Here is a 27,751-nt window from a genome sequence, read left to right on the forward strand (position 1 = left end):
CGCCACTCTCCACAACTAGAGAAAAGCCCACACGCAGCAACGAAGACCCAACACAGCCAAAAATAAATAAAATAAAATAAATAAATTTATTAAAAAATAAATAAATAAAATAACATGCTATCCAACTCTAAATCATCTTGGAAAGTCTTAAAGATATGATTTCTTTGGCCTGTTATGCGTGTTCCCTTCTGGAGCAAGTAGGAGGAGAAGCAGGGTGAGGTTTGGGCAGAAGTAGACCCTCCAAATCGTTAACAGTTGGAGTTGAAATGGGTTTTGTGACCACCACGAAAAGCTCGTTCACTGCCATATGTGAAAGTTCAGCCTCGTCCATACACCATTTTTGAAAAGAACCATAAGGTCTCATTTGGGATAGATACTGGCCTTTAGGAGAAGATGTTTTATTCTAGAAAAACATCCTGCTATTGTTTCTGGCTAGCTGCCCTAAAGTGTTTAAGACACAGCGATGTTTAAGATGTTGGGGAGCGGGCTACAAAGTGAAATAAAAACTATGTAATAAAACATTCTAAATAATTTCCAACCAACATGAAGTAAAAATAAACCCTTTGGAGAGTCTTGTCCAAAATTTTTAAGATGATAAAAAATGATGAGAGGGCTTCCCTGGTGGCGCAGTGGTTGAGAGTCCGCCTGCCGATGCAGGGGACACGGGTTCGCGCCCCGGTCCGGGAAGATCCCACATGTCGCGGAGCGGCTAGGCCCGTGAGCCATGGCCGCTGAGCCTGCGCATCTGGAGCCTGTGCTCCGCAATGGGAGAGGCCACAACAGTGAGAGGCCCCCGTATCACAAACAACAACAACAAAAAATGATGAGAAGAAAATGGAAGATGTAATAAAACTCAGTCAACAAACTTCAAACTGCTATAAAATATTTCTTGGTGATTCTTGCCCAAAGCAAAAGTTTCATTCACAGATTATTTCCACTTGCCAAATGTCATCTTTCACTCACACATAAAATGCTGAATCCAACAATTATCATTCCTAGAAGAGCACAAAGCCACCTGTCAAAAAACAAAAAAGCACCATCAATACGTGATTTCCGCCCCCATCCAAGTTTTCAATGGAAATCAGAAAAATAAGTTGTAATCGTGAAGGCAGAAACACTTGGAATTTTTTTTTAAAGAACTACATTATTATAACAGAGTGAGTGTTGTCTCATTTCATCTTACCTCCCCATCTTGTGCGCAAGGATCCCAAAAATATTGGTTCCAATGAGATAAGAAATACTAGCTGGTAAGAAAGCAACGCCTGCAAATGTATGAAAAGGACACCTTATCGGTACTGATATCAGTCACATGTGAGAAAAACTAATCATTGTGAGACACCGCGCTGGTGATTAGAGATTAGAGCTGATGAAATGAAGCCCTGGGGCCTGCACCCAAGCAGCTAATATCCGGCGGCTGCCAGAGCCCATCTGGGCCCCTCGCGGCTTATCCGGCCGCCCAAAGCTGCCCGAGACGCTCCAGAAATGAGATTCTTCCCTCTATCATCAGCTTCATCTCGCCTCCACCTCTGCCTGCTGGCGCACTTTACCCGGAGGTGACACCGACAGCTCCCGGCCTGGGCAGTGGTGGCATCTGCTTCTGTTCCCCACACCCCCTTCATGATTTGTACGACAGGAGAAAGACATGGGCATTGACAAAATCGAGGAACATTAAGATGAGGGCAAAAAAACATGAAAATTGTCCCACACCCCTTCACTCATATAATCGCCACAGTTTTCCCTTGTAAGTTTTACATACGTAAATAAGTGTGTGTACACAGGATTTAGGTTTTTTGTTTTTCAAAAAAATCTGGGATGATACCTATGGTCCTACATCCTGCTTTTCTCAATAACCTTCATGAACATCTTTCCATGCCAGAAAAATAAATAAGTAAATGTCTACGTGGTCATCTTTTGTGGCCAGCATGGCTTGCCGGTGACTCCTGACTCCCAGAGTGAAGCATGAAAACCATCTCTGAAGCGAAAACTTCAAAGCAGGGATGCAGGCCGGCTCAGGGCAAGCCCCAGACAAGCTACATCTTTCTGAAGCGAGTGGGGTGCTGAGCTCACGCATGTGACTCGGAAGCCAGCGTATGTTATTTTCCAGGGACAGCAGATACAGTTGACCCTTGAACAACGTGAGTTTGAACTGCACAGGTTCATTTGTAGGCAGATTTTTTTTCAATAGTAAATACTACAGTATTACACGCTCCATGGTTGGTTGAATCCACAGATGGGGAACAGCAGCTACAGAGGAACCACAGACACGGAGGGCCGACTATAAATTACAGCGGATTTTCATCCGTGCAGAGGGTCTGCGCCTCTAACCCCCGAGTTGTTCAAGGGTCAGCTGTACTCTCAGACAGCAAACACCCACTTCCCCATTCTCAAGCCCAAAGCATGGGATTAGGAGGCATGAAACAAGGTGTTCATTTCAGCTGGAAATTTACCACCCAAGGCTTAATTAAGTGGGTCACTTGAACCCCTCAGAGCCCAAGAGACGGTGACAGCTCCTACTGCACACACCTCACGGGCAGGCTTTGAAGGTCACGTGGCAACGTGCGCAAGCCTGACCCTGTGCCCTGTCACTCCACACAGCCCCCACTCACCATTCACCCCAGCCTGCTGACCTTCCCCAAACTGCGGTAAGCTCCCGCGGGAAGGGACCCCTTCATCTGTCTCCCGGCAGCCCAACTCCACGGTGGCACGCAGGAGGCGCCCAGAACACGCTGACCATTTAGAGGAAAGACCCTGCGTGAGGACGTTCACTTCACAGAGCTGGAAGTACTCAAGGCCGTCCCATGAAGGCACCCCCGTTGGTCCAGCATGGGCTTACTCCACGGGGCAACAGGCAGGGTGTGGTCGGGGGCCCAGAGTCCTCCTTTCTTGACTTTCAAGCTGCGGACGGGGCCAGGCACGCTTTGGACCTCAGGTTCCAAGTTCCCTTTTCCTGTTCTGACACAGCCTCAGCATCGTCTGCCTCGCCAGGACCTCCACCACCTCACACAATCCACAGAACCTGCCTCTCGGAACTCAAAGAAACCTCAGTGTGCCTCGGGGAGGAACGGGGCCCCAGGAGGGGGCCGTCTAGCTCTGCTGGGAAACCTGGGGCCGGGAGCCCACTACTCTTCCAGACGGCGCTTCAGGGGCGCCTCCTACTACAGGGCAGCATCCTAACACCAAGCCCTAAGCCTCCCACCACCTCCACCTGCCGGCCCTGGTTCACATCCCAGAGCCAGGAGAAGCTGGCTCAACCCCCTCCCCTAGCCCCCCGCCGGCACGTGGGAAGAGTGAGAAGCATCCCTCTTGCCACTCAGCTTTCTCGAGGAAACACGGCCTCAGGCCCTGGGTTGTTCCCCAGCAGCTGGGCGCCTACTGCGGCCCCCTCTGTACAAGTTTACGTTATTCTCGACCTTGAAACCTGGTTCCCAGAACTGCCCCAGCCCACGATGGGCACACAGCACAGGACCACTAGCATCTGAGGAAAAAAAGAAGGGCTGAAGGAATCCTACAAGCCTCTTCCGAGGTCCGGCCCCTCGGCCGCGCCCCTCTGCGGCAGCCGCGCAGCGAGAGTCTGTGGAGCCCCAGCGGCGCATGCGCTCACCGGGCTTGCCGCGCAGAGACCTGCGCTTCCTCCAGGGCCCCGACCTCGCCTTCCTGGGGTGCTTTCCAGCCTTCGGCAGGGCTTCACACTCTCACCAGAGGATCCCCCCCAGGTTCCTTTCAGGCCTTCATTTGTGCCTGTGGAGATTTTTTTGAATCTGCGACTAATTGGACATCTTTATCCTTCCCAAATTTGTATCACCGGCAAACACAACAAGACTTCCCTCTAGGCCTTTCCCCAGCCGCATGACAAGTGTTGACTGGGGCTGGGCCACGCGCGACCCCTTCTCTTCCCCTGGGGTGCCGGTGCCTGCTCACTCGCCTCTGCTCATACAAGAACGTTTAACCAAGAAGGACCACCCACCTGCCCCTGGTGCCTTTATGGAAAGTCTGGCTTTGACCACAGGCTTGACCTGCACACGAGGGAGAGGCCTGGACCATCACAAAGTCCACAGAGAGCTGATCCTGGACACGCAGCCCCAAAGTGACCGTGAGGATGAAGCCTTGGGCTTCTTCCGAGCTCCAGGTGACCCATCCCTGTCGTCCCCAAGGGCTCAGCTAGGAACCAGAATGGGGCAGTGGTCCCATCTGGACTCTCCAGAGGGAGGCTCGGGAGGTTGAAGTCGTCACATCCCAGAACCACAGGAGGTTGGCCATCATCTTGTCTTTGCCACCCAGCTAGGCTGCCACGGGGCATGCCTGGGGTCACAGCTGGCTGGGAGCAGTGTGGTCCCCCACCAGCAGGCCAGTGTCCTTCCCTCCATCCCACACTGCACCACCACACCTCGTTAAAGAACCAGAAGAAAAAGTCTGTTTCCACCCTTGTCTGGGGCCTGCCCCTCAGAGCCTATGCTTCCCTTTTGGGGTCACAGCCCTCACCATGAACATGAACTTTTTGATTCCCTAAGCCTCAGGGTGTCACAGGGTGTCAGGGAGAGGTCATCTGACCCAGGACTTGAGGTAAAGAGACGCCATGATGATTCTCTCTCCACCAACCCAAACCCCGGGCCACGCCCCAGTGGCAGCACAGGGAGTCTGAGGGACGGGCTTGCAAGGGAGCCCTCTGGAGTAGGGATGGCCGCGTCTTTATCTCCCCCAAAATGACGGCCCAAAACACCGCGTTCAACAGGAACAATCATGCGTCCCCTACGCAGCTCATAAGACTGTTTTGCTTTACTTCAAATCTTACAGTCTTTCTCCAGAAACAATCAGAGAAGCAAAAGGTAGAACGGCTTCCGTTTCCACACTGGGCTGGAGAGAGCTCACACAGGGAGGGGCTGAGCTGCCCGGGCCTCCGGGGAAGCCCTGTGCCACCTCCTAGAGCTGGGTCCTCGCCTCGGGGACAGGCCCACCCAGGGGCCTTCTCACCCAGGCTCGGAGGGGCCTGAGGCGCTCAGGAGAGGGGGCCGCGAGGTGGCAAGGCCCACCTAAGAGGAGAGCTTCCCCTCACTGGAGATGACACTGCAAATGGGAACAGAAATCTGATTCTCTTGAGGAAACCCAAGTCTAGCTCTGAGACGAGGAAGGAGCCATCTCACTGGTGGAAAGGTACAGGGTCGGGGGAACATCTGGCCGGGGTGATAAGCCCCACAAGAGAGCCTCCTGATGAAATCTAGGCAGCCTGCGGCCTGCTGTCTAACCCGGATGGCCTGGGTCCCTGACTGACGTGAAAGACTTTCTACAGAAAGCCTCGGGCTGTGTCTGGAGAAGAATAGGGCAAAGCAGCTGGAGAGCGCTGCACGTGGCCAGGACGTGTTCAATTAGGGTGATAAGTCAGTTAAGTGGAGAAAACAGAAACACCAGGAAAGCGTCTCTGCCCAGGAGCACGTGCAAAGCCAACATGGGAGCTCCACTCACAGCCACGCGCCACCGACACAGGGAGCCTCCTGAGGAGACCTGAAGGCGCCGATCAGCACAGGCACAGAGGGAAAGAGCCCTAGAAAAACAGCTCCCGTGGTGTCATCCGCCGGTACCAGCGCCGAGACACGAAGAATGTCTCCTCATCTTTTGCAAAGCTGCTATTCGCTAACTCGAGGACAGAAAAAGTCCACCCCTCCTGCAAAGTAGTGAGCTCTCCTTAGAACCTTTGAGAGCCTTTGGGTTTCCTCCGCTCTCTCCATGGCCAGGAAGTTCAGAGCAAAATTCCTGCTAAGAACTAGCCTTAGTTTACCTCCCAGAATCTTTCCTGCTTCACTGAATGATTCGTTGTTGGGGGCCTGCTTTGGTTTGGTTTTGCGGCATAATCCCCAAACCATGCAATTCACCGTTTTAAAGTGCACAGTTCACTGGGTTTTAGTATATTCACAGGGCTGTGCAACCATCACCATGACTTAACTCCAGAACGCTTTCATCACCCCCAAAAGAAACCTCACGCCCTTTAGCAGTCCTTCCACATCTGGCCCGACCTCCAACCATTTGGGGCTTTTTAATGAAGGATTTTTGGGTTTTTTTAAATGAACGAACACAGAAATTCAATGCAGAACCCAAAGGGACTAGTGCTCAGGCCAGGCCAATTGGAGTGAGGCCGGAAGATCAGGGACCAGCCCAAACCAGGAGGCAGCATCTGCCAGGATGCCTCCGCAAAGGGAATGCAAGTTCACCTGAGGAAGGTTGGGAGCACTAACAAGTGGGCTTATTCAGAACTGAGAGTCTCCATCTGAAGATGTCAGTGTGTAAGGTGCAAGAACTATGAAAAGAAAATAAACCCCTAGGAAGGACAGTTGATAAATTCTTAAAGAAATGTGTGTGTGCGGGGACTAGCCTTCCGTGTACTAAGCAGTATTCTCAAGCTAATTAAATAAGAGGGTATTGACACAGGAATACAAGCAGACAAACGGAACACAAGAGAGAAATCCAGAAACAGACCCAAGAACACACAGTCATTTCCAGCATGACAGACGTGGGAAATACCAGATGGACTCCTAGGGTTCCTGGCTGTAGGGCTGGCCAGCCATAAAGAAAACAGTAACACCAGATCCCTATCACACACCTTACAGCAAAATGAACTCCATGTAAATCCAAGAGTTTAATGTAAAAAATAAATCACAAATTTACTGGAGGAAAACATAGTGAAAAAATAATCTTGGCATAGGAAAGGCCTTCCTGAGCCTGAATTGAAATGACAATGACGTAAAGGGGAAGCTTGCTAAATCTGACTCAGAGCATTTTAAATGTTCCGAGTGGTAAAAATTTAAAAAATTTAAAATAAAATAAAATAAAATCCCACCTATAAAGTCAAAAGACACACAACAAAGGGCAATATTTGCAAAACATCTGATAAAGGATTAATAACATACAAAGAACACTTAAAATCAATTTTTAAAAAAGGACAAAACTCAATAGAAAAAATGGGTAAAGGATATTAATAAGAAGTTCACAGTAAACGGAATAGATATGGATAATAAACATATGAAAAGGTGCTCAATTTCACTCACAAAGAATTTGTAAAACTAAATCAAAATGAGACCCCATACAGATTGCCAACAAACACATGAAAGAATGCTCAACATCATTAATCATTAGAGAAATGCAAATCAAAACTACAATGAGATATCATCTCACACCAGTCAGAATGGCCATCATCAAACAATCTAGAAACAATAAATGCTGGAGAGGGTGTGGAGAAAAGGGAACCCTCTTGCACTGTTGGTGGGAATGTAAATTGATACAGCCACTATGGAGAACAGTATGGAGGTTCCTTAAAAAACTACAAATAGGGGCTTCCCTGGTGGCGCAGTGGTTGAGAGTCCGCCTGCCGATGCAGGGGACGCAGGTTCGTGCCCCGGTCCAGGAGGATCCCACATGCCACGGAGCGGCTGGGCCTGTGAGCCATGGCCGCTGAGCCTGCGCGTCCGAAGCCTGTGCTCCACAACGGGAGAGGCCATGACAGTGAGAGGCCCGCGTACCACAAAAAAAAAAAAAAAACCTACAAATAGAATTACCATATGACCCAGCAATCCCACTACTGGGCATATACCCTGAGAAAACCATAATTCAAAAAGAGTCATTTGGGCTTCCCTGGTGGCACAGTGGTTGAGAGTCCGCCTGCCAATGCAGGGGACACGGGTTCGTGCCCCGGTCCGGGAAGATCCCACATGCCACGGAGCGGCTGGGCCTGTGAGCCATGGCTGCTGAGCCTGCGCGTCCGGAGCCTGTGCTCCGCAACGGGAGAGGCCACGACAGTGAGAGGCCCGCGTACCCCCCCACACACACACACACACAAAAGTCATGTACCAAAATGTTCAATGCAGCTCTGTTTACAATAGCCAGGACACGAAGCAACCTAAGTGTCCATAACAGATGAATGGGTAAAGAAAATGTGGCACATATATGCAATGGAATATTACTCAGCCATAAAAAGAAACAAAATTGAGTTATCTGTAGTGAGGTGGATGGACCTGGAGTCTGTCATACAGAGTGAAGTCAGTCAGAAGGAGAAAAAAAAAATACCATATGCTAACACATATATGGAATCTAAGAAAAAAAATGTCATGAAGAGCCTAGGGCTAGGACGGGAATAAAGACACAGACCTACTACAGCATGGACTTGAGGACACGGGGAGGGGGAAGGGTAAACTGTGACAAAGAGAGAGAGTGGTATGGACATATATACACTACCAAACGTAAAACAGATAGCTAGTGGGAAGCAGCCGCATGGCACAGGGAGATCAGCTCGGTGGTTTGTGACCACCTAGAGGGGTGGGATAGGGAGGGTGGGAGGGAGGGAGACGCAAGAGGGAAGAGACAGGGGAACATATGTATATGTATAACTGATTCACTTTGTTGTAAAGCAGAAACTAACACACCATTGTAAAGCAATTATACCCCTATAAAGATGTAAAAAAAAAGAGACCCCCTTTCTCACACACTCGATTGGAAAAGACTGATAATACCCGTGTTAATGCAATGCTACCAAATATCAAAATGCCAGTTTAAGTTTAGGAATTTGCCCTACAGATATATGTACTTCCAAACATGCGCAGAATACGTGGAAAGCATATTTCACTGCAGTATGGTTTCTGATGGCAAAACTGGAATGGACCTAGATGTCCAGCAATAAGGACTGGTAGAAAAAGGTATATGGTATATACCAAAGGTATGGTATAACCTTAACATGGAATAAAAGGCAATCAGAGCAGAAGGAATGATGGCTTTCCAGTTAAACAGGGCAGACTGAATCTACGAGCTTTTCTCTATTCCCACTCTAAATTCCATTTAAATTTTAGTAAAGGAATAAAAGAAAACTATAGACCCTCCCCCTGTCTGCCCAAGGAAAGGCAAAATGAAAGGGGAAAAAGCAACGAGAGGGAGGAGCAAGGGGAGGGAGAGCAGAGAGGGACACAGCCCAGAGCACTGGAACCTTCCACCTGCTCACGGAGCAGGCAGAAGCAGCAAGACCTCTGTGCCTCAGAACCCAGAAAATTAAGGAACTGAAGGCTCCAGGTACTGTGAACATAAGGCTGAGGGCGGAGGCTGTCAACCAGAAAGAGAGCGGTTGGACCCCCCAGCCCTCAGTGGTTCACCTAGCAGGAGAAGGTTTCTTTAGAGAAACTGAACTGAAAAGGTTCAGGGAACCCCAGGCAGCATGGAGATCAGGGATGTCACAAGAGGCTGAAATGGGAGGTGAAGAGAAGTCTTCCTACTGAATGGTAAAGGGTGTCATTTCAACATCCCTCCACCGCCCCACACATACACAAAACCACTTAGGGCAAATGGGAAAGGGCTCTTCAAAAGTGTGATACGATGCCACCAACTGTAAAAGTTCAATAGAGTTTAGAGGAGGAGGATGAAGAAATCAATGGAAATAAGGGAAGGCAAATAAGAAATTAAGTGTAAAACACAGAGGTCCCAACATCCAACCCACCTGAGTAGCAGAAAAGAGAAGAAAGAAAATGGAAGAGGGGGAGGGATTAAAGAAATAATACAAAAAGGTTTCCCGGAACTGAAAGAAGGGATTTCCCAAATGAAGAGGCTGAACAAGCAAGTGCCCAGCACAGTGGAGGAAAAGACTCCCTGCAAATCAGCTCGTGGATGCTCATAACCTGGAGAGGAAGAGAAGATCCTTCGAGCTCCTACAGAAGATGGGGAATGAGGACACTGGCCTCCTCAACAGCAACCCTGGCCTCAAGACTCTGAAGGAAAAGGATGTCCAGCCAAGAATTATACACCCAAACAGACTAAGTCAACCAAACTCGGGATAAAGTTGAGGGAAGCATAAAGATGCTGCTGATAAGCAGGACCCCAGAGGACTTTACCTGCCGTGCACCCCCTCTCAGGAAGCTGCTGGAGGACGGGTTCCAGCATAATGAGAAAGTAAACCGAAAGAGAGGAATACAGGAAACAGAAGAGAGGCAAAGAAGACGCCCAGACATTAGAAGAGGAAAATCTCTGGATGGCCTAGGGAACAACTCTAGACTAGAGCAGGAAGTCAGAATGATGTGGGACAGATGTCCACAAACAAGCAAAAACACAGAAAGGTTAGGTCTGTGGAGGTACTTGTCCATATTTAGAGGGTCTTTCATCTCTGCAAAAGAGTTTGAGGGATATATTCATAAATGCTACACAGAAAATAGAAAGACACCATAATTACTAACTCCAGGAAAAACAGAAACTTTGTAAAAAAGAAAAGAAATAATCACAGAACCCTACAGAGCTCGTCTTTGAATAATATTTACATAGTCACAATAATGTCAATACTGAATGCCAATCAACCAAACCTGTAATACAATTGTTTCAGGAGAACAGAAGGTGAGAAAACATGTGAGTTGGTTGGTTGATATTTTCAGGTAAAGCAATAATGGCATTAAATCCTCATCTACTGTATTAGGAAGCTGGTGGACAACGTCAGAAACTGGAAAATCAAAAAATAGGCGTGTACACATTATTTAGAGACATAAAGGAAATTAGCAGAAGAAACAACTAAAAGAGTTGAAGGTGATCAAATCTGAGGAAGAGATTTGGAGATGAGGAGGCATGGGGCAAAGACTGCTGCTTTTTCATTATGATTTTTATAACATATTTAACTTAAAAATTGTGTACATGTGTAACTTTGATAAAAAATAAAATTTAATTAATTGTGAAAAGTAAATCTACCCATTTTGACACAGAAACATAGAAAAACAGGAGGTCACACAGTGTGTAAATGGCAAGATTTGGGTTTTTCAGGCATTTCACAAAGATGGTGATCAATGCAGAACAATGGAGGAATAGACACACGGAACTATTAACAATGAATGTCACAGAGGACTGGGCTGGGACAGGGGGAAAGATGAATATGAGATTTTTACAATTTTTACTTCCTCAGTCCCTGTACTTTGATTTTTTAACAATAAGCATGAATTACTTTCTAAATAAAAAATACTTTCAAAAATTCATCCTCTTAAAAACAGTTTGTAATGGATAAAGAAGATGTGGAACATATACACAATGGAATACTACTCAGCCGTTAAAAAGAATGCAATAATGCCATTTGCAGCAACACAGACCGACCTAGAGATGATCATACTAAGTGAAGTAAGTCAGACAGAGAAAAACAAATAGCATGTGTTACCACTTATATGTAGAATCTAAAATATGACACAAATGAACTTATTTAGGAAACAGACTCACACACATAGAAGATAAACCTATGGTTACCAAACAGGGAAGGTGGGGGGAGGGATAAATTAGGAGTTTGGGATTAGCAGATACAAACTACTATATATAAAATAGATAAACAACAAGGTCCTACTGTATAGCACAGGGAACTATATTCCATATCCTATAATAAACCATAATGGAAAAGAATATGAAAAAGAATACGTATATGTATGTATAACTGAATCACTTTGCTGTACACCAGAAACTAACGTAACACTGTAAATCAACTACACTTCAATTAAAAAAAATAAAACTACGTTTGTTGTTCTCTTTCCCATAAATGTTATTACTGTCCACATATATTTAATATAACTTGTCCAGTTCAGAAGTGTGAGGAAATGCTGAATGTATTTTTCACCTCTCATTTCTGCCCAGGTCTGATGCCTTGATATTAATTATGCCTCTATCAGGGGTGATACAAAAACTGGAGCCAAAACCAACCCCAAAGCTCATTGCTAACCTAAGCACTGACCCCATTAAGTGACAAACAGAAACCATCACTTTATCATCCTGCTACCGGCAGCTCAGAAGGACTACAATAATGAGACCCAACCTGGGGACAAAAATTCTAGAACCAGAAACTCGCGGCCCAGTCTTACCCAGCTGCCACTTGTGGGAACACATGGTCTCCATCATCCAGATGGGCAGGGCTGGCTCCAGCATGGCAATCCCCATGTTTGCAAAGCAGATGGACCCTTAAAGGGAGGAAGAAGGTTAGTGTCCTTCTGTTTGGGGTCTCAAGTGTCCCCTACCATTTCCAAACACAGTTAAATCCCATGTGCCCACAGCCAGAACAATCAGCTCAGATACCCAGAACGTCTACTTTTGTAAGAAAAAGACAAATGACAGGTCAAAGGGATAGTGGGGAGTGTTGCTTTGGAAATTATTATTATTACTTAAAACAACTAGAATCCCAGAGTCATAAAGTGTGGAAGTGGAGGAAGGCTTAGTGATCACTAGGTTTAACCTTCCCAATTTATTAATGAAGAAATGGAGAAATCCAAGTTATTATTGATTATAATATTATTTCATTACTTCATTATTATTCATTATCGTTATTATTCATTATTACATTCATTATTATTAATGAAGAAATCCAAGTTACTAATGCAGTAACTTGCTTGAGGCTACTCAGCAGCTCGGGCTGACCACACACAGACTCAGGCAACCTGAGGCTCCTACACCTATGTTTCACCGTATAACAAACACAGATATTTCTAACGATGCCCTTAGTTGCCCAAAATTCAAGTGCATTTAGTGCAAACATGCTGTTGAGGGATTTTTTTTAAATCAGCTGTACCTATAGGGTATCCATGCAAATATCCGTTATCACTGTGTTAACCAGAACCCTTCGTAAATGTAGAACCACCTGGAACAACACAAATTGCCGTCCCCATTGTTCTGAGAGCCTCCTGTGCTGTGTGCCGTGGAACCTCTAATTTGCTAAACTCCTGATTCAAAGAACATTGCGCAATCATAATTAAGGTGTTTACATACGATGAAAGATTTTTTCATGCTTTGTAGCATTTAAAGACAGAACATAAAAATGATGCTGAAATGGCTGGACTCCCCTCACCCATCTATTCCGTGTTTTCTTAAATTCTGTATTTGTCTATTTGACGTTAATTACAGGGCCAAGCTAACAACCAGAGTTGTTCGTCTCCCCTGTGATCCGGAACCCATACTCTGAGTCCCTGCTTTATCTAACTCTCACCCACCTCACCAGTATCTCCTGCCCTAAATCCACCCAGGCAACTGGGGAGAGCACCCAGACTGGAATTATTTAAACTAGCCAATCCTAAACTGCTTACCCTCCCCTACCTTTCCCATGGAAAATCCACTTTCTCATGCCAATGCCTAGGTTCTGGCCTGGGTCTTCCCCTCGTCCCTTTCTGCCTCCTGAGCAAACCTAGTGCCTCCCCATGTGGCCCTGAGCGACGTGGCATGCCCCCTTTTCTCCAGAAACGTAAGTAATAAAATCATCCTTTGGTGGTATTAATCTCTCCGTGTCATCTCGTCACTCAGTCGCCTCTGTAAACTAAACCCCAGCGGTACAAACGAGACACCGCCTGCCCCCCAGCTCCACCCCACACCCCACCATCCAGGCTGCCCGGACCTGCCGACAGCCTGACCCTGAGTGCCGGCTGGATTTCTGTATTTCCTCCAAGGGTGGGTAGGGGTGAGACAGTGAGGGCCCAGGCAACACAGCCTGCCCACACGTGTGCCCCGAGGTGCAGGGACTCGCATCTCTGGGCCCCCATCTCTCACCACACATGTCCTCACCCCCCAGTTCGGACAGCCAGGGCTCCAGGGGAATCTCAGCTCTGGAATGTTCCCTGTGTCTTGCTGGGGACACAGTGAGGTCCCCCTGCATGAGGAGGTCGCCACACCAGGCTTATAACCCTTTGGTCAACAGGCATGACAGACAAGGTCTAGACCAAGGCCTCTTATGTGGTGCCGGGACCAAACCCAACAGTATACACCTTAACAAAAGCAGCCTGGGATTTTGAAAGCGGCTGAATCTGAACGCCCTCAGGTGGGGCGTGCCTCACTTCACCCAGGCTCCCCCCAGCCCTAGTGTCTGTGACTGCTGCTTAGACACACCTACCCCTTCCTGGAGGGAACCCTGACCCGGCCTGAGGCCACACTGCATGGATGCCCTCTCCGGCCTGATGCCGAGGGTCACTGCTGACCACTGTGTCCAGGCCCAGGCCGCGTAAGGCCAGTCCCTCACGAGGCAGCTCCAGGCCTGTGTCACTGGGGTGCTCCTGGGAGGTCAGCTGCTTGGATGGATGCAGCCCATTATCCTCCCCAAGAGCCACAGAACCCCAGGGCGTCCTTTGAGCCCATCTCGGCCAAGAACCCAAAGGTGTCTTCCAGCCGCCTGTCCGCCGCTGCGCAGGACGCCCTCTGCAGAAAGAGAGGCACCCTTTGGCCCTCTGGGGCCCTGCTGTCAGTCTCTATTCACAGATGCCAAGGTGAATCAGAGCACCCCCCTAAGGCACCGGCAGGGAGGCCATGGACCCATTCCAGAAGTTCAAGGCCAAACGATGACAGCCTCTGACACAAACACAGTGAGCAAGTTTGGCCCAAAACAATCCTCTGTGGAGGGCGTCTCTGTGACTCAGGCATCTCTGCCCCAGATGAAAAACAACAAAGGAGCCTGGCTGCGTCAGAAGTTAATGACAGAAGACAACCATTTCTTCTGACGTGTAACCTCTTTGTGCCTTTTATGTTTTTCTACAGCCCAACGTTTCCAGCAGCAAAATGAACGCTGGTCCTCACCGCCCACCCCCACCGCCTGGCTGGGAAGAACCAGGGGTGCTGGGGGAGCCCCACCTGCGGCGATGAGGATGTACGGGTCCTTCAGCAGGGTGGTTAGCGGCGTCCCCTTCTGGCTCTGTCAGGGACAACAGGGGTTAGAAGAGGCCACGCGGCCACCACAGCACCCGCCTTGCCCCGCCGCTCACCTCTGGCTGCACCCGGGATGGCTGGAGCACGAAGAGCTGAATAGCTACAGGAGAAAAAAAGAAGAGGTGTGGCCCCCAGCACCTGCCCACAGGAGTGCCAAGCTCAGGGCCCCCAAGATCACGGCCAAGGGGTCCACGTGGACTCACTCACCTCCATCCAAGAGCACCAGGGCAGCCAGCACCAGGAACGGAGCTGTCTTCCCCACAAACTCGTACAGCACACTCCCAAAGGGGGGGCCCACTGCAAGGAAGAGAGAGAAGGGCCAGGGCCGGGCCCGGGACTGATGACCGCCCCCTGGTCTAGAACCATCTTGCGTTTCTTGCGTTTCTCCCTCTACTTTGTTCCAAACACTGTGTGGGGTGGCCACCCTACATTCTGTTCAGGACTGTTAAGTTGCCCGGGCAACTTCCTCCAAGGGGTTTCACACCTGAGACATGGAATCACTCCCAAAGTAAAGGTCAGAGGAAATAAGACCCAGGCAACGAAAGTGCACAGGAAAATGGGCCAGTGAAGACTTCGTGGTCATTACACAGCAGCACAGACAGGGACTGTGGGCTCCAGATGAAGGCCAGGAAAGTAACAGAAAACGGAGAGGACCTGGATCTCTCAGGGAAGGTGTTTGCACCTGGTCTGGGAGCTCAGCCAGGGCAGGTGGAGGAGGCAGGCTCGGAAAGTGGGAAGGTCCTCAGGTGGGTGGTAACTCAGAGAATGTTCAAGAGGAGGGGCCTTGGCAGACCGTCCCGTTCAAAGCTTGGGTTTACACCTGGGCCCAGGAGGGAGGTCTGGGGAGTCCAGGTCCTCCCAGGTCAGGACTCTTCCCACCATTTTTCAAAGGCTCCATGAAATGAGGGAAGAAACAGTGGACACTAGTGTGAAAGGGGGCTCACTGTCCAATGCCAGATAGGCCCCTCCCCCCAGGTGGCCCCCAAAGTGGCCCTCACCCACCTAAGACCCCCATGGCCAGGCCTCCCAGGGCAATCCCCATGGCATTGCCTCTCTCCTCGTCATCTGTGTACACGCTGGCCAGCATGCCCATCCCTAAACAGGAGAAGAAACAGCGACAGCCAAGCTCTGGGAGCAACAGAATAACCATCATGACTCGCCCTCCCCCACCCCCAGCCCAGACTGGTCTCCCCACACCTGCCAGACCAACAGAACATAAGGCCGAGCAGCACCCAACAAGGTGGCACCTTCTCTGAGAACCAACCACCAACCACCACCACCAACACCTAGATTCCCTGAACTATTCCAACTCATTCTGTAAAGGGCTGCCAGCCTGGACAATGACGGTGGCGCCTCCGACAGATAGAAGCCCCGGGGCACTGACTTAGGCGTTTCCACACCTACCAGCTACAGAAGAGCAGGAGGAACCGATGCCCTGCAGGGACCTGGCGATCAGCAGGAAGGCGTAACTGCGGGAGAAGGCGAACACTGCGGGAAGAGGGGCCAGGCCACAGTCACTGTGGACCCGCTGGTGCCGCGACCAGATCAGCTCAAACAGGGACCTCCCTTAACCCGATGGGGTATTTCCGTGTTAACCACACTGTGCTTTTGCTCCCTGAAGACTTCTCCTATCAACTTCTTTCTGCAGTTGTGGCCAACACACCCTCCCACCCCCACCCCCGGCTGTGTTCTCAACCCCCAGCTGGTGGTGGCCAGAGCCCACCCGGTGACCCCCACTCAGAAGGCAAACGTCAGACACTTACTAACTGTTGAGATAAACATGATGCAGAATCCCGTGAACATTGGAATGGGATAGCCGATCCTGCAGAACAGAACCACAGTGAGAACCTGGTGACCGCTGCGTACTCGTGTAGCCTTGATATTGAGTCTCTCCTACTTACCCTTTGGGATCAGGTGGATAAGTATTTGGTCAACTTTTCTAAAAATTCATATACTTGGTGCTTCCTATATGACCTTTCTGTGTTTGACTGTCTTGGAACGTGAATACATTTACGGATTGCCACTCTGAAATTTCTCTGGAATAAATGTTAATAAAATATTGGCAAGTAACCCAGAACACGTTCAAATACACAGCCCCTGTTTCCATCATTTTGTAAAAATTTCTTTAATTGCAGTCTTTGCTAGAGCTTCCCCAAAGGGACAGCTGCAATCAAACGACTCTAGTAAAAGGTCATCAAGCGATTCAACGGGCAGCAGATGCAACGGCACTACATCTAAGAGTCATTAGGAAGCAAGGAAATTTTCAGATCTGTCTTCACGTTGACCCCAATGAAGCCAGCTGAGAAAGACAGACCTTGTTTTCTGTGCAAAAATTCAACATCCTATTTGCTCTGTAAGACCACTGTCTGTACAGGGCTCTGCTACCAGGCGGACAGGGGAGGTGGGGAGACCTTGGCCTCCTGGCATCACACCCCTACCGGGACACCTGGCCCTGCCACTTAACCCAGGCAAATCTCCCCTCGGCCCCGCAGAAAGACCACCACCCACCTCCCAGAGCTGGAGTGGGTATGAAATGAGATATGGATGTTAAACTGCTACCAGGGCATCCGGAACAGAAAAAGTGCCTCAGAAATTTTGTTTCCTCCCTCATTCTCTTCCTTTTTTCCTCTCTGTTTCTGCAGATTAAGCAAGCAGGTTGGTCCCCGCCATATGGACAGGGCATGAGAGTGAAGGCAGCTTCTTTCCCTCCCACGACCTGGCCTGAAGGGGCCAGCACTGGCTGAGCTACTGCCCTAAAGGAGACCTGTGTCAGCCCAGGACAGCCCTGAGCATCTCCAGGCCTCATCTCCCTCCAGCCCTGGACCCTCCAGATCCTGGAGAGAAACCAAATGAGGAACAGGAACCCCGAGTCCCAGTCAAACAGCCTGGGAGGGCTCTTCTATTCCAGGCTTGAACAAAAAAATCATAACACAATACCTTCACCTTAAGGTTACACTCCATTCTCTCCACTTACACACAAGCTCAATGATCTGATAAGGGCAGACGACCACCTCCCCATTTTACAGATGAGGAAATTGAGGTACAAAAAAATGACTGTCTAATGTCCTAGGGCTAATTTCACTCAGGGCCATTCAATCCAGTCCAGGACGTTTCCATGCAAATTTTACTACCTCCTCAGGTATATGCCAAAAGGCATACATGGCTTTAAGTAGAACCCTCTAAAAGTCCTGGGCACACTTACAAAGTTTTTTAACTGCTTCATGTGCATCCGGAAACTAAACAGCATCACAAAATCATAGCATTCTCAGGCAGTCGCCCTCCCACAAACCCAGGCAAAGATTCCTCTACTGTGACCTGAAATGAGCTTGTAATTCACAAAGCAGGGCTTGAAGCCAATCCTGTGAACTAGGAAAGATACCAGAGTCCTGAACTGCAGTTCAGATGCCATCAAATGACAGCTTCTCCCGTCTCAACTAACACCGAGCTCACTGCTCTGTGCCCTTATTCATGTAGGAAAAGAAAGCCGTTCACAACACCAGGTCCAACATGGCACTGCTGGATACTGTGAAGGAAACTTCCAGGAAACTCAGAGAACTCACAGGCAGTTTATTTTCTCAGCAACTACTGCATGTCTGGGGGAAGAATGGACATACGACCGCCCTGGAATAAACACAGGCTTCTCATCCCTTTCAACATCCTACTTGGAAAACCATACATACGTCAAAGCTATCGGAATACCAGCAATGTTATGTCCAGTCTACAGCCCAGCCACTGGCCAAGGTCACCTGGCAGGACACAGCTGAGGAGGGCTCCTTCTTACCAGGAGGCTCCAGCACTCCCAGAGACCATAAGGGTCACCTGTGATTCTCACCACAATTCCGCAAGGTAGCTGGCTTTATCCCTATTTTCAGATGGCCACATTGAGGCTTGGGGAGCTGCCCCAAATTCAGGGCAATGGGCGTACCTCGTGTGTCTCAGGTGTGGCAGGGCCTGCTAGCATACACTTTGGTGGGGACACCAGTCACAGGAGCAGAGGTTCACACAGCTTGAGTGGAACCCAGGGCCCACAGTATCTTTTGAAACCAGGTGGCTCCGAACCCACAGGGCTGTGTGCTTACGGAAGATTCTTTTTACCAAGGCCAGGTGCTGTGTTTTCTTTAAAAATGCTGTAGCTACTGTTTTGTCTTTTAATTCCTTTGGGATTTTAATAAAGCATGAATGGAATAACCAACCGGCAAAGCTAGAAGGAAATTCAAAGGCAGGCCAGTCCAAACCCCCAACGTGGGTGAGAAAGCCGAGGTTCAGAGGTGAAGCAAGCCAATCGCTTCTGATGCCACCGGGCTCCCGCTGCTTCCTGCTTGTTACCAGACACATGTGCCCTATGCCTTCACCACCAGCCAAGCCGCTGGCAGGGCTGCCCAGTGGAAAGTGCTGGGCAGCGCCCTTCCCTGGAGCTCAGCCCCACGGCCAGTGTGGCCCGAGGGCCAGCTCCTGGCTCTCCACCCTCAGCCTCTCCTGGCCCCCTGAACACCAACCTCAGGAGACTTGCTCAAGGCCCCAGGGTCACTGAGTGATGGGCAGATCGCCACTGTCCTTTCTCCTTCCCCACAATGTCTCCTAAATGGACAGAACCCCAACTGACATTAGTCATAAATGTCTGATTCGGCCTCTTGTCCCAACTCAACGCCATCTCAAGTAAAGTGCTACTAAGCAGAGCCACGTCTGATGTGGCAAACCTTTAACGAAATATCCCTTTATCACCCCCTCGTGAGTCATCCTGGCCCACAGTCATCTTCACAGAGCATCAGGGAGCAGTTAATCCAGTTGAATAAAAATGAAAATCATATATTTGAATCCTAGAAAAAAGTGCAAAGCAATAAAAATTATATTCATTACATATCCCTACCCAGTCAGCAGAGAAACCCCACTATGTCTCTAAATTGTCACTGGCAATCAGTACTTATTCTCTAATGCTCCTAACTAGTTTGTCTTTACCACAGAGATTAATGTAAGCTCTCTTCCCAGGCTTGCTAAGACCTGGGTTCCCTCTGCTGTGGTAAGTGACAAAAGCAAGGACACAGAACAGGGGACAGGGAAGGGTACAAACTGTCACTAGATGAGACAAGAGGTGACATCTCCCATTTCGATTACCTCAACATACTCCCAAAAGATGAGCAGCAGTAAACGGAAAGGTATTTTACATTTGCTAGGATATACTAGGAAGCTTGTGGTCAACCATTGCATAAATAAAACAAAATTCTTAGGTTTAGCCCCTGGGTCTGTCTTTTTCAGCTATCAGATGTGTGTGGGGAATTACGCGAGCCTTGGATTTCTTATTCTCCAGGGTGTTCACCGACGCACAGGTCACGCGAGGGCTTTGCTCCCATGAGAAGTACCCAATTCCACGGCCAGCTTCTTCTGATTTTGAAGCAAAGACGCTGTCACACCGTCTCCACCACCCTAATGACATCGAGGATGGGAAATCCCTTTCCAGCATAGCTGGTTTCCCTGTCCATGGAGGAGCTTTTTGAAAAGGTCACTGCTTATTCCTACAAAGCCCACTTCAGACCAGTTGCCTAAAGCTAAAGGGGAAAAAAAAAAAACCCACAGTAGATTTTGTAGAGATTTCATGCCCTGCGGCTTTCTCCCTGTCTTTCAGACGTTAGCTAAGATTTGTGAGGAAAAATAACTGGCTTTCAAATATACTAGGTAACTATGGAAATAAATTAAGTCACTGACGCTGGCTTGATAAAAAGCAGGCCACTAACACAATGACCAGCCGGGGAGGGAACCATCCCCACCCCTGTTAACCCTTCCCCAAGCTGCCGGGTTCGTTTGGAATATCCTGGGTCTAAAGATGCAACTACATGTAAGCCTTACGTTAAGCAAGTGAACGCCACGATGCCTCGTTCTTAACCTGACTTACAGAAGAGAGAAACGTAAAGGTGGTTTTCACATTGTTTACCAGCCTGGAACATTCCTTTTATGTGTATGTCTAAACTCCACTTGCCGGGCCAAAAGACAACAGGTGTTGCTAGTATAAGTCCTTCTACCCCCTTTTACTCACAGCTGCAATCATGAAATGAATACTTAAACTGGAATTATAAAATAAGTCACACAAGCCTCAAAGATGGCAATCAGACCAAGCAAGGCACCCACAGGCTTTGGAAAGTGCGTTACTGGACGTGTGATCACCACACTCGACAAAATCTAAAGGTCCTTTGCTCCCTACCTGGTCACATCTTATTCAGTAAAAATATAGTTCCCAAAGAGTCAATGAAACGGGAATTACTTGTATCATATTAACAGCCAAATGAGCATTTAAATGCTTCCCAAGAATTGTCATTTTTTATTTTCAGGGTTTGGCATGAGATCTTATCCAATATTTAAAACAGACAGGCAGCCTGCGTCACCACAAAGCCACTCACTCAGCAGCATCGTGACCATAAATTATGGGGCCCCAGGTTGTAACACGGGGGTTCAGATTATGACCTGTGTGATGTTGGGTGTCTCATTTCAGAGTGAGTCCCACTTACGGCAAGAAGCTTTAGAAAGGAGCGGCTCCAACCAGCCTGTCTCTATGGAGCTCCCCTCACATCTCTGGGGATGCAGGAGGCCTTTCTTTTCCCCACTATCAGAAGCACTGCAGAGACAGCAGGAAGTTGGACCAGCTCACATCACGGGCTGGAAAAAGATATTTTTCTAGGGCCAGGGAGGTGAGGGAGAATCCATGTCCCAAAAATCAGGCCGATTTTTCCTAAACTCCCTCCCATTGGATAAAAATAGCACCCAACAACTTACTGTTTGAACCTTCCCTCATTCAGCCTGGCACACAAGGGAGAGCCCGAGTAGATGCAAAAAAAGCAGATTTTGACCTGCATTGTTTATATTTCGTAGCCAAAGGTACAAACTGTGTAACAGTAAGCAGATGGAAAGAACAGGAAGGAAGGAAGCCATTGGCCAGAGAGTCTGGACAAATGCTTTCTCCTCCTGAGTAGCAAACCCTTTTGCCTATAATATACTAAGACAGGGGCTTCCCTGGTGGCGCAGCGGTTGAGAGTCTGCCTGCCAATGCAGGGGACACGGATTCGAGCCCTGGTCTGGGAGGATCCCACATGCCGCGGAGCAACTGGGCCCGTGAGCCACAGCTACTGAGCCTGCACGTCTGGAGCCTGTGCTCCGCAACAAGAGAGGCCACGCTAGTGAGAGGCCCGCGCACCGCGACGAAGAGTGGCCCCCGCTTGCCGCAACTAGAGAAAGCCCTCGCACAGAAACGAAGACGCAACACAGCAAAAATAAATTAATTAATAAACTCCTACCCCCAACATCTTCTTTAAAAAAAAAAATTAATACTAAGACGGACCCAAAAGCTTTTGCTAAAGTCTCCTCAAGATCTGATGCTTCATGTTTTAACTACTCCTTAACCAGAAACATATTAACCAAGTGTAAAATGCTATTGTAAACTCACTTCTTTACAACACTGAAAATGTGAGTCACACGTCTTGTTGGTAATTGCGGATGTGATTGGCACAAATTACATCAGAAGGCTATTTGCAATGGCTCACAAAGGAAGAGTCTGTAGAGGGAAATGTATTTATCACTTCTCTGAGCACAGCCGTGGAGTGCCCAGAAATGCTGAAAGTCCCCAAATTCATATCTACTGGGCTTGGAAAATATTAGAAAAAAATTACTTATCATGATCACTTTGGAGGGACAACAGAGTTTGTTGTCCTACATCAATATTAAAACTTGTTTGCATTTCCACATTACAAGGCAGTGCTAGAAGATGAAGATTATTTTGAAATTTGCTGGAGAGCTAGGAGAAATCAGCTAGGGATTAAAATTTTGCCCTCAATAAGTTCCGAAGTGGATTACGCACGATACCAATAGACTAAACCTCACAGGTCACTAAAGGAAATTAGTTTTCTCTTGGCAGATAATTTTTTGGGAGCCCCAAACGTGAGCCTTAGGTGGCTGCAATGTCAAAGCATTTGGAGTATTTACTAGGGGAAAGGTCTACACTGGTTTTAAACAAGCTGCTTGCCTGGTAGCATAAGCGAAGCATTAAAAACAAGAATGGGGTTTTTTTGTAAGCTTTTCATTTGCCATTTACGTTTGGAAGATTGGAACACTCACATCAGTGCAGCCGAGTTTCTAAGTATTACGCTGTGCAGCTAGTGACATTCACGTCCAAGTGATTGGCAAGGCGTTATTACAATGATGTCCTCAATTTTCCCAATATAGTATTTGAGCTGTTTGCTTTCTCAGAATACAAAACCCTGAGCTGTTTCCTGTAATTATACCACATGCATTTTAAGAAGCGCTCTTAGGCTTGAGAAAAGAAAGAAAACCCTGTAACTATGAAGGTCTGGCTGGTTTTCCTCCTGAAGAGCAGAGGAACTGCCGAACGTCACCGTGATGACGGTGCCTCTTGGTGGGCTCCCAGTCAGCCCAGCGTCCTGCGGTAACTTGCTCAGCATTTGTGCAGCAGCCTAATAACACTACACAGCAAACTGCAGGCTGGATGTGGCCTGGGACGGTTAAAATGGATTCAATGGCCCTACTCAGCGCGGAAAATCGAATCACAGAAGTTGAAAACATGCTTCCATCGGACTCCCCATGAGTACGTTACCGGCAACCTGCGTGCCAGAGGACAGCTCGTGCGGAGGAGGGCGGATCCCCTCTCTGAGCCCCTGCCAACACCCCAGGCCTCCCACCCCGCAGAGTGGGCCCCGCTCTGAGAAGGGTCCCCTGCCTGGTTTAACGCTTCTGTTGTTGCCATCTTGAAATGCTTAATAATATTTTAATAGAAGGCCCGGCCAGCCCTGCTCCACCTTTCCCAAGGCCAAAGCCTGGTAAATGTACAGACCTCCCTGCTCCCAGCCTGCAGGGGGTGCTGGGCTGACCTGCTTAAAATTGCGCTCAGCTCTCTGTGCCCCCGAAACAAGCCCCACTCCTCTCTCACCTAGCACATGAGGCCTCTTATAGCTCAGCCCTGCCGGGTCCCCCCCCAGCCCCGGCCTCCTCAGTTCACCCCGCCCCCTCTTTTATTCTCCTTTTTTCTCTAGTCCTTGTCTTGGTTCTTGCTACTAGGCCTGGTTCACAGGTAGGACTCTGGGCACCGCCCCATTTTTCACATTGCTGCCTTTGGGGTCACACTGTTACATAGCGGCCCACCACCACCATTCACACTCTACCAGCTCCCACTCTTTGCAGCTGACACCTCCTCCCCTCCTCTGCAAGCCCCCTGTCCTGTACTTGGAGTCCCCATTCATCAGGCAGAGCTGGCCCACCTCAGCTGTAGAAGAGCAAATACTTGCTGGATGGCCACCAGCAATGGAAATGTGAACAGTTATTCAAAATAATGTGGGTCCCAAAAGACTCCAGAACATTGAGATTAATATAAAGCTAGTTTGGGCAGCTTGAATCATCCAGAAAAAACACCTCTTCCCTTTGTGCACGTGGATGCAGCTTAGTAAGTGGCAGGGGAAGAACTGCTACACAGCCTAGGACCTCAGTGTCAGATGTTTCATATACGCAGCAGGACTACAGGTCCTGTGCCACGTTCCCCACCTGGCCATCCCCACGAGCACTGAGACGCCAGCCCTGAAGGAAACCACCTCAGCTGTCTATCAGGAAGTGCATGACCACAGGTGCAAGAGAAGAGAAAGCCACATGGTACGTACAATCCCACAAGGATGGTCATGGTGGCAGTGAAAAGGAAGACCAAATGGGAAATCGTCATTGACTAAGGACAGAAACGTAAGGCGAAGGAGACTGGCTTTTTCCCCAGCTTTGGTTTTCCAGATTCTGATCAATGAATGAGAAGCAAAATCCCAGGTGGAAGTGATCTGGAACAATATAAACATCAAACTTTTTGACCAAAATGATATAACCCACCTGTTGGTCAACAGTCCTATGAACGGGTTGGTGAGGAGCTGGACGGTGGCTTTCGAGGCAAACAACAGGCCGACCTGCACGTTCTCATTCAGGAGGTCTTTGTCTTCACTGGGACAGTCGGAAGGGGCAGTGGACCTGTTAGTCACTGTGCGCTGCGTGGTGGCCTCATGCAGCAGCGCCCCCTGAAGGCTGCCGGTGCTATTGCCGGCGACCACGGTGGAGTTGTCATAATAGGAGAAGATGTTCTGGAAGCTGCCGAAGGTGGAGGCTTTGAGCACTGGCTTGGCAGTCTGGATTTCTATAGCATCTTTCTCATGCTCGATGCTGTACAAGTAACTTGGGATGATGGGGACTGAGAACAAGAGCAGGAGAGTGGTGATTACACTGAAACCCTGCCCGGGACCAAAGCCAGCAAAACCGTGGTCTTGTCAAACGCTAAACGAGGCCCAGAGAAGTGGCATGTCTGCCTCGGGAATGGGACCTCCGCGCCGACACTGAACAATTTCACGTTGCTCAGCTCTGCGAACAAAGCCCCAGAGGCTGGGAGAGCTCTCAGGGCAGCTACTGTGCAGACCTGACCCACCCCAGAGATCCCCGTTCTCAAGGGCTTTCCCATTACAGGGCTCCTTCACAGGAATATTTTAGGAAAGCAAGATTCGGTCTGAAGTCTAATCAGTGCTGACCTGGGGTCAACCAGTACTTCTCAGAAAGAGGCTAGAAAGACCTTTAAGTGAATGAATCAAGGAAACAGAAATCTAAATTTCATTAGGTGTCTTAGAAAAGAATAAACCTGCAGGAAGTAATAATTCAGAAATTCTGCAGCAGGCCCACTTCATCTTTCCATTACTTGAGTGGGAAGCTTCAATGTTTCATACAACCTGGAAGATCTGAGACTTTCGTAGAGGAAAAGAAAAACTGATATACTGGAAGCTTCGGGCATGTGCATCACAGAGCATTCAAGACAAAGGAGGATTCGGGCCCTGTTACTGAACTCAGATGAGCGCCCCCCGCCCCAGCTCTGATATGCCTGGAAGTGAAACCCTGACTGTGTGATGTTCTGAAAACCATCGAGAGAGAACCTTAAATGGAGAGAAGGGAAACAACCCTTTAAAAAATCATTTTTTATTCATTACAAATTGGGATATTTTTAAGGAAAAGCATGTCAAATCTGTTGCTGTTAATGGTGCTAATTAAGAGAACTGGATGTCAATTACTTAGTTTTTCAAAAATCCATTACAGGAAAAAGATGAAAACCAATGCCGTTAAAATTGCTCTTGATGTGGGTCCTGTAATGTCTCCATATCAAGTCATCTGTGGAACCACTACCTTTAAATGTCCCTTCCTTTTATGGAGGGAAGGATTTTGACCTGTTCCTTGATGTGATAGACCACATTATTGACCCACCTTTCCGGGTAGCATAATAATTATTATAACATTATTTTGAATCCTGGGACTTGCTCCTCCTTAATAGATTTTTTTTTTTTTAAATCGCGTTGAAAGTGACAAAGGGAAGCAGGAAATTATCAGGAGGAAACATAAGTTCTGGGTTTTATCTGCTGTCACATTTTTTGACCGGACCGCCAGGAAAACGAAGCCACAAACACGGCTACTAGCCTAGACGAGGCAGTCTTGGGGAATGTATTTTTGCAAAACGTCTTCTCGAATTTTCCCGAACCGCGCTCGGGTAAGCGGGACGCCCTGGGAAGGGGTACCCGGGGAGTGGGGGGAGGCGCCCGGTCCGTACGTACCCACGACGGTGAGCAGCATGTTGTCCAGCAGCAGCGCGAGGAACACGATGAACAGGATAAGCTTCCGCGAGTGACGGCTCTCCTGCAGCCAGCGGAGCAGTGCCAGCTCGCTCAAGGCCATGGCTCCGGGGCTCGGCTGCGGGCGCGGCGCACGGTCGGTCAGGGGCTCTGCCGGGCTGGGGGCTCCCCCAACCCCAGGCCCCAGACTTCGTCCGGCCCGGCCGCCAAAGGGGCGCTCGGGGAGCGGCGCGCACCGGGCGGCGCCGGATGGTCCCGGGCGTCCCACCCTCGGCTTACCTTCCGCGAGCGCGTTCTCACCGGCACCTGCGCTCCTTGTTAATAACGCCCGCGAGCGCCGTCTGGGCCGGATCCTGGGCGCCGCCCGGCTCTCCGCCGCCCCCGCGGGTCCCACTTAACCCCCTGCGTGCTCGGAAAGTGCCGCGGGACGCCTGCGCACCGTGCGTCCTGCGCCCCGGGTTTCCCGGGACGCCCTAGAGCCCCGCGCGCGGCGCCTCGGGGGGCTTCCCCTGCCCTCGGCCGGGCTCCGCTCTCCCCCGCGCCCCGGGGGGCGACCCGTCCCCAGCGCCGAGCCCCGCGGGCAGGGAGCGGGGTCGGCGTTACCTCAGGTGGTCTGCGGCTGCCTGCACCGAACGCCGTGGGCTCCGTCCGTCCGGGCGGCTCCGGGTCTCAGTCTCCGCCCCAGCGCCCGGCGGCCGCCGCTCAGTTTACCGGCTCTGGCTCTGACGTCAGGGCCGGCGGGGGCGGGGGGCTGGGGCGCCCCGGCCTCCGCCCTCCCGCGCCGTCACTGCGCCGGAGTAGCCACTGCCTTCCTTTCCCCGCCAGGTGCCCGACCAGGTTCTGAGCCCGGATCCTAAGGTCGCCCCGTCCTGAGCAGACCCGAGCCCCTGTTCCTGCACTTGGCCGTGAGCCCTGGGAACCCGGGTCCGGGTGAAGTGGATGGGTCGCAGAGGAAGGACGTCAAAAGCCCCAGGCCGAGAGGTCAAGGATCCCAGGGTGAAGGGTCAGGGGCCAAGATAAGGAGTCAGGGATTAGTGGTTTCACCTGGCCCAATTAGGCGCTAAAGCTCTCTTTGAGCCTCCCTGTTCCTGAAATTGGCCGTGAGAACATGAAGGCTAGCGAGTGTGCCAGGGAAAGAGGTCTTAGGGTGTTGGGAGCCGGGGACCGATCTCTTTCCTGGAGAAGCCACTCTGCACCCCACCACCCCTCCCCTCTCCCACCTCGGTATCATGATGCAGGGTGCCACTTGGAGTCTTTGACCATCGGGTCCTCAGGTACCCTCCAGATGGTGATGTGGAAACGGGGAAAGGGGACATCTCTCAGTGTCACCCCACAGTGAGAGTGGGGTTCTGAGGGCCCCAGGCCCTGAATCCAATTCTCATAAAATAGGACCATGTCACCCTGAGCAGGGGACACTAGAGAATAGGTGAGTGCCTGGCGCCTTAGTAAAAGGGCTTACGGGGCAGCTGCCC

At 49.6% G+C, this 27,751-nt stretch overlaps 1 protein-coding gene across 1 annotated transcript in view; it reads right to left on the bottom strand.

Moving 5' to 3' along the window:
* SLC18A2 (solute carrier family 18 member A2) overlaps nt 1-27,212 on the bottom strand; it is a 40,341-nt gene extending 13,129 nt beyond the window's left edge. The window contains exons 1-12 of the mRNA XM_079900791.1: nt 26,559-27,212; nt 26,262-26,397; nt 24,514-24,865; nt 16,416-16,474; nt 16,057-16,140; nt 15,655-15,747; nt 14,860-14,949; nt 14,709-14,752; nt 14,578-14,638; nt 11,838-11,933; nt 1,184-1,262; nt 964-1,015 (exon numbers count right to left, since the gene is read on the bottom strand). Of these exons, the coding sequence (XP_079756917.1) occupies nt 964-1,015; nt 1,184-1,262; nt 11,838-11,933; nt 14,578-14,638; nt 14,709-14,752; nt 14,860-14,949; nt 15,655-15,747; nt 16,057-16,140; nt 16,416-16,474; nt 24,514-24,865; nt 26,262-26,382 (1,131 nt within the window). The 5' untranslated portion in view covers nt 26,383-26,397; nt 26,559-27,212. The remainder of the gene's footprint in view (nt 1-963; nt 1,016-1,183; nt 1,263-11,837; nt 11,934-14,577; nt 14,639-14,708; nt 14,753-14,859; nt 14,950-15,654; nt 15,748-16,056; nt 16,141-16,415; nt 16,475-24,513; nt 24,866-26,261; nt 26,398-26,558) is intronic.
* Between the last annotated feature and the right edge of the window lie 539 nt (nt 27,213-27,751).

Source organism: Stenella coeruleoalba (assembly GCF_951394435.1).
Source record: "Stenella coeruleoalba genome assembly, chromosome: 16".
Classification (NCBI taxonomy): domain Eukaryota; kingdom Metazoa; phylum Chordata; class Mammalia; order Artiodactyla; family Delphinidae; genus Stenella; species Stenella coeruleoalba.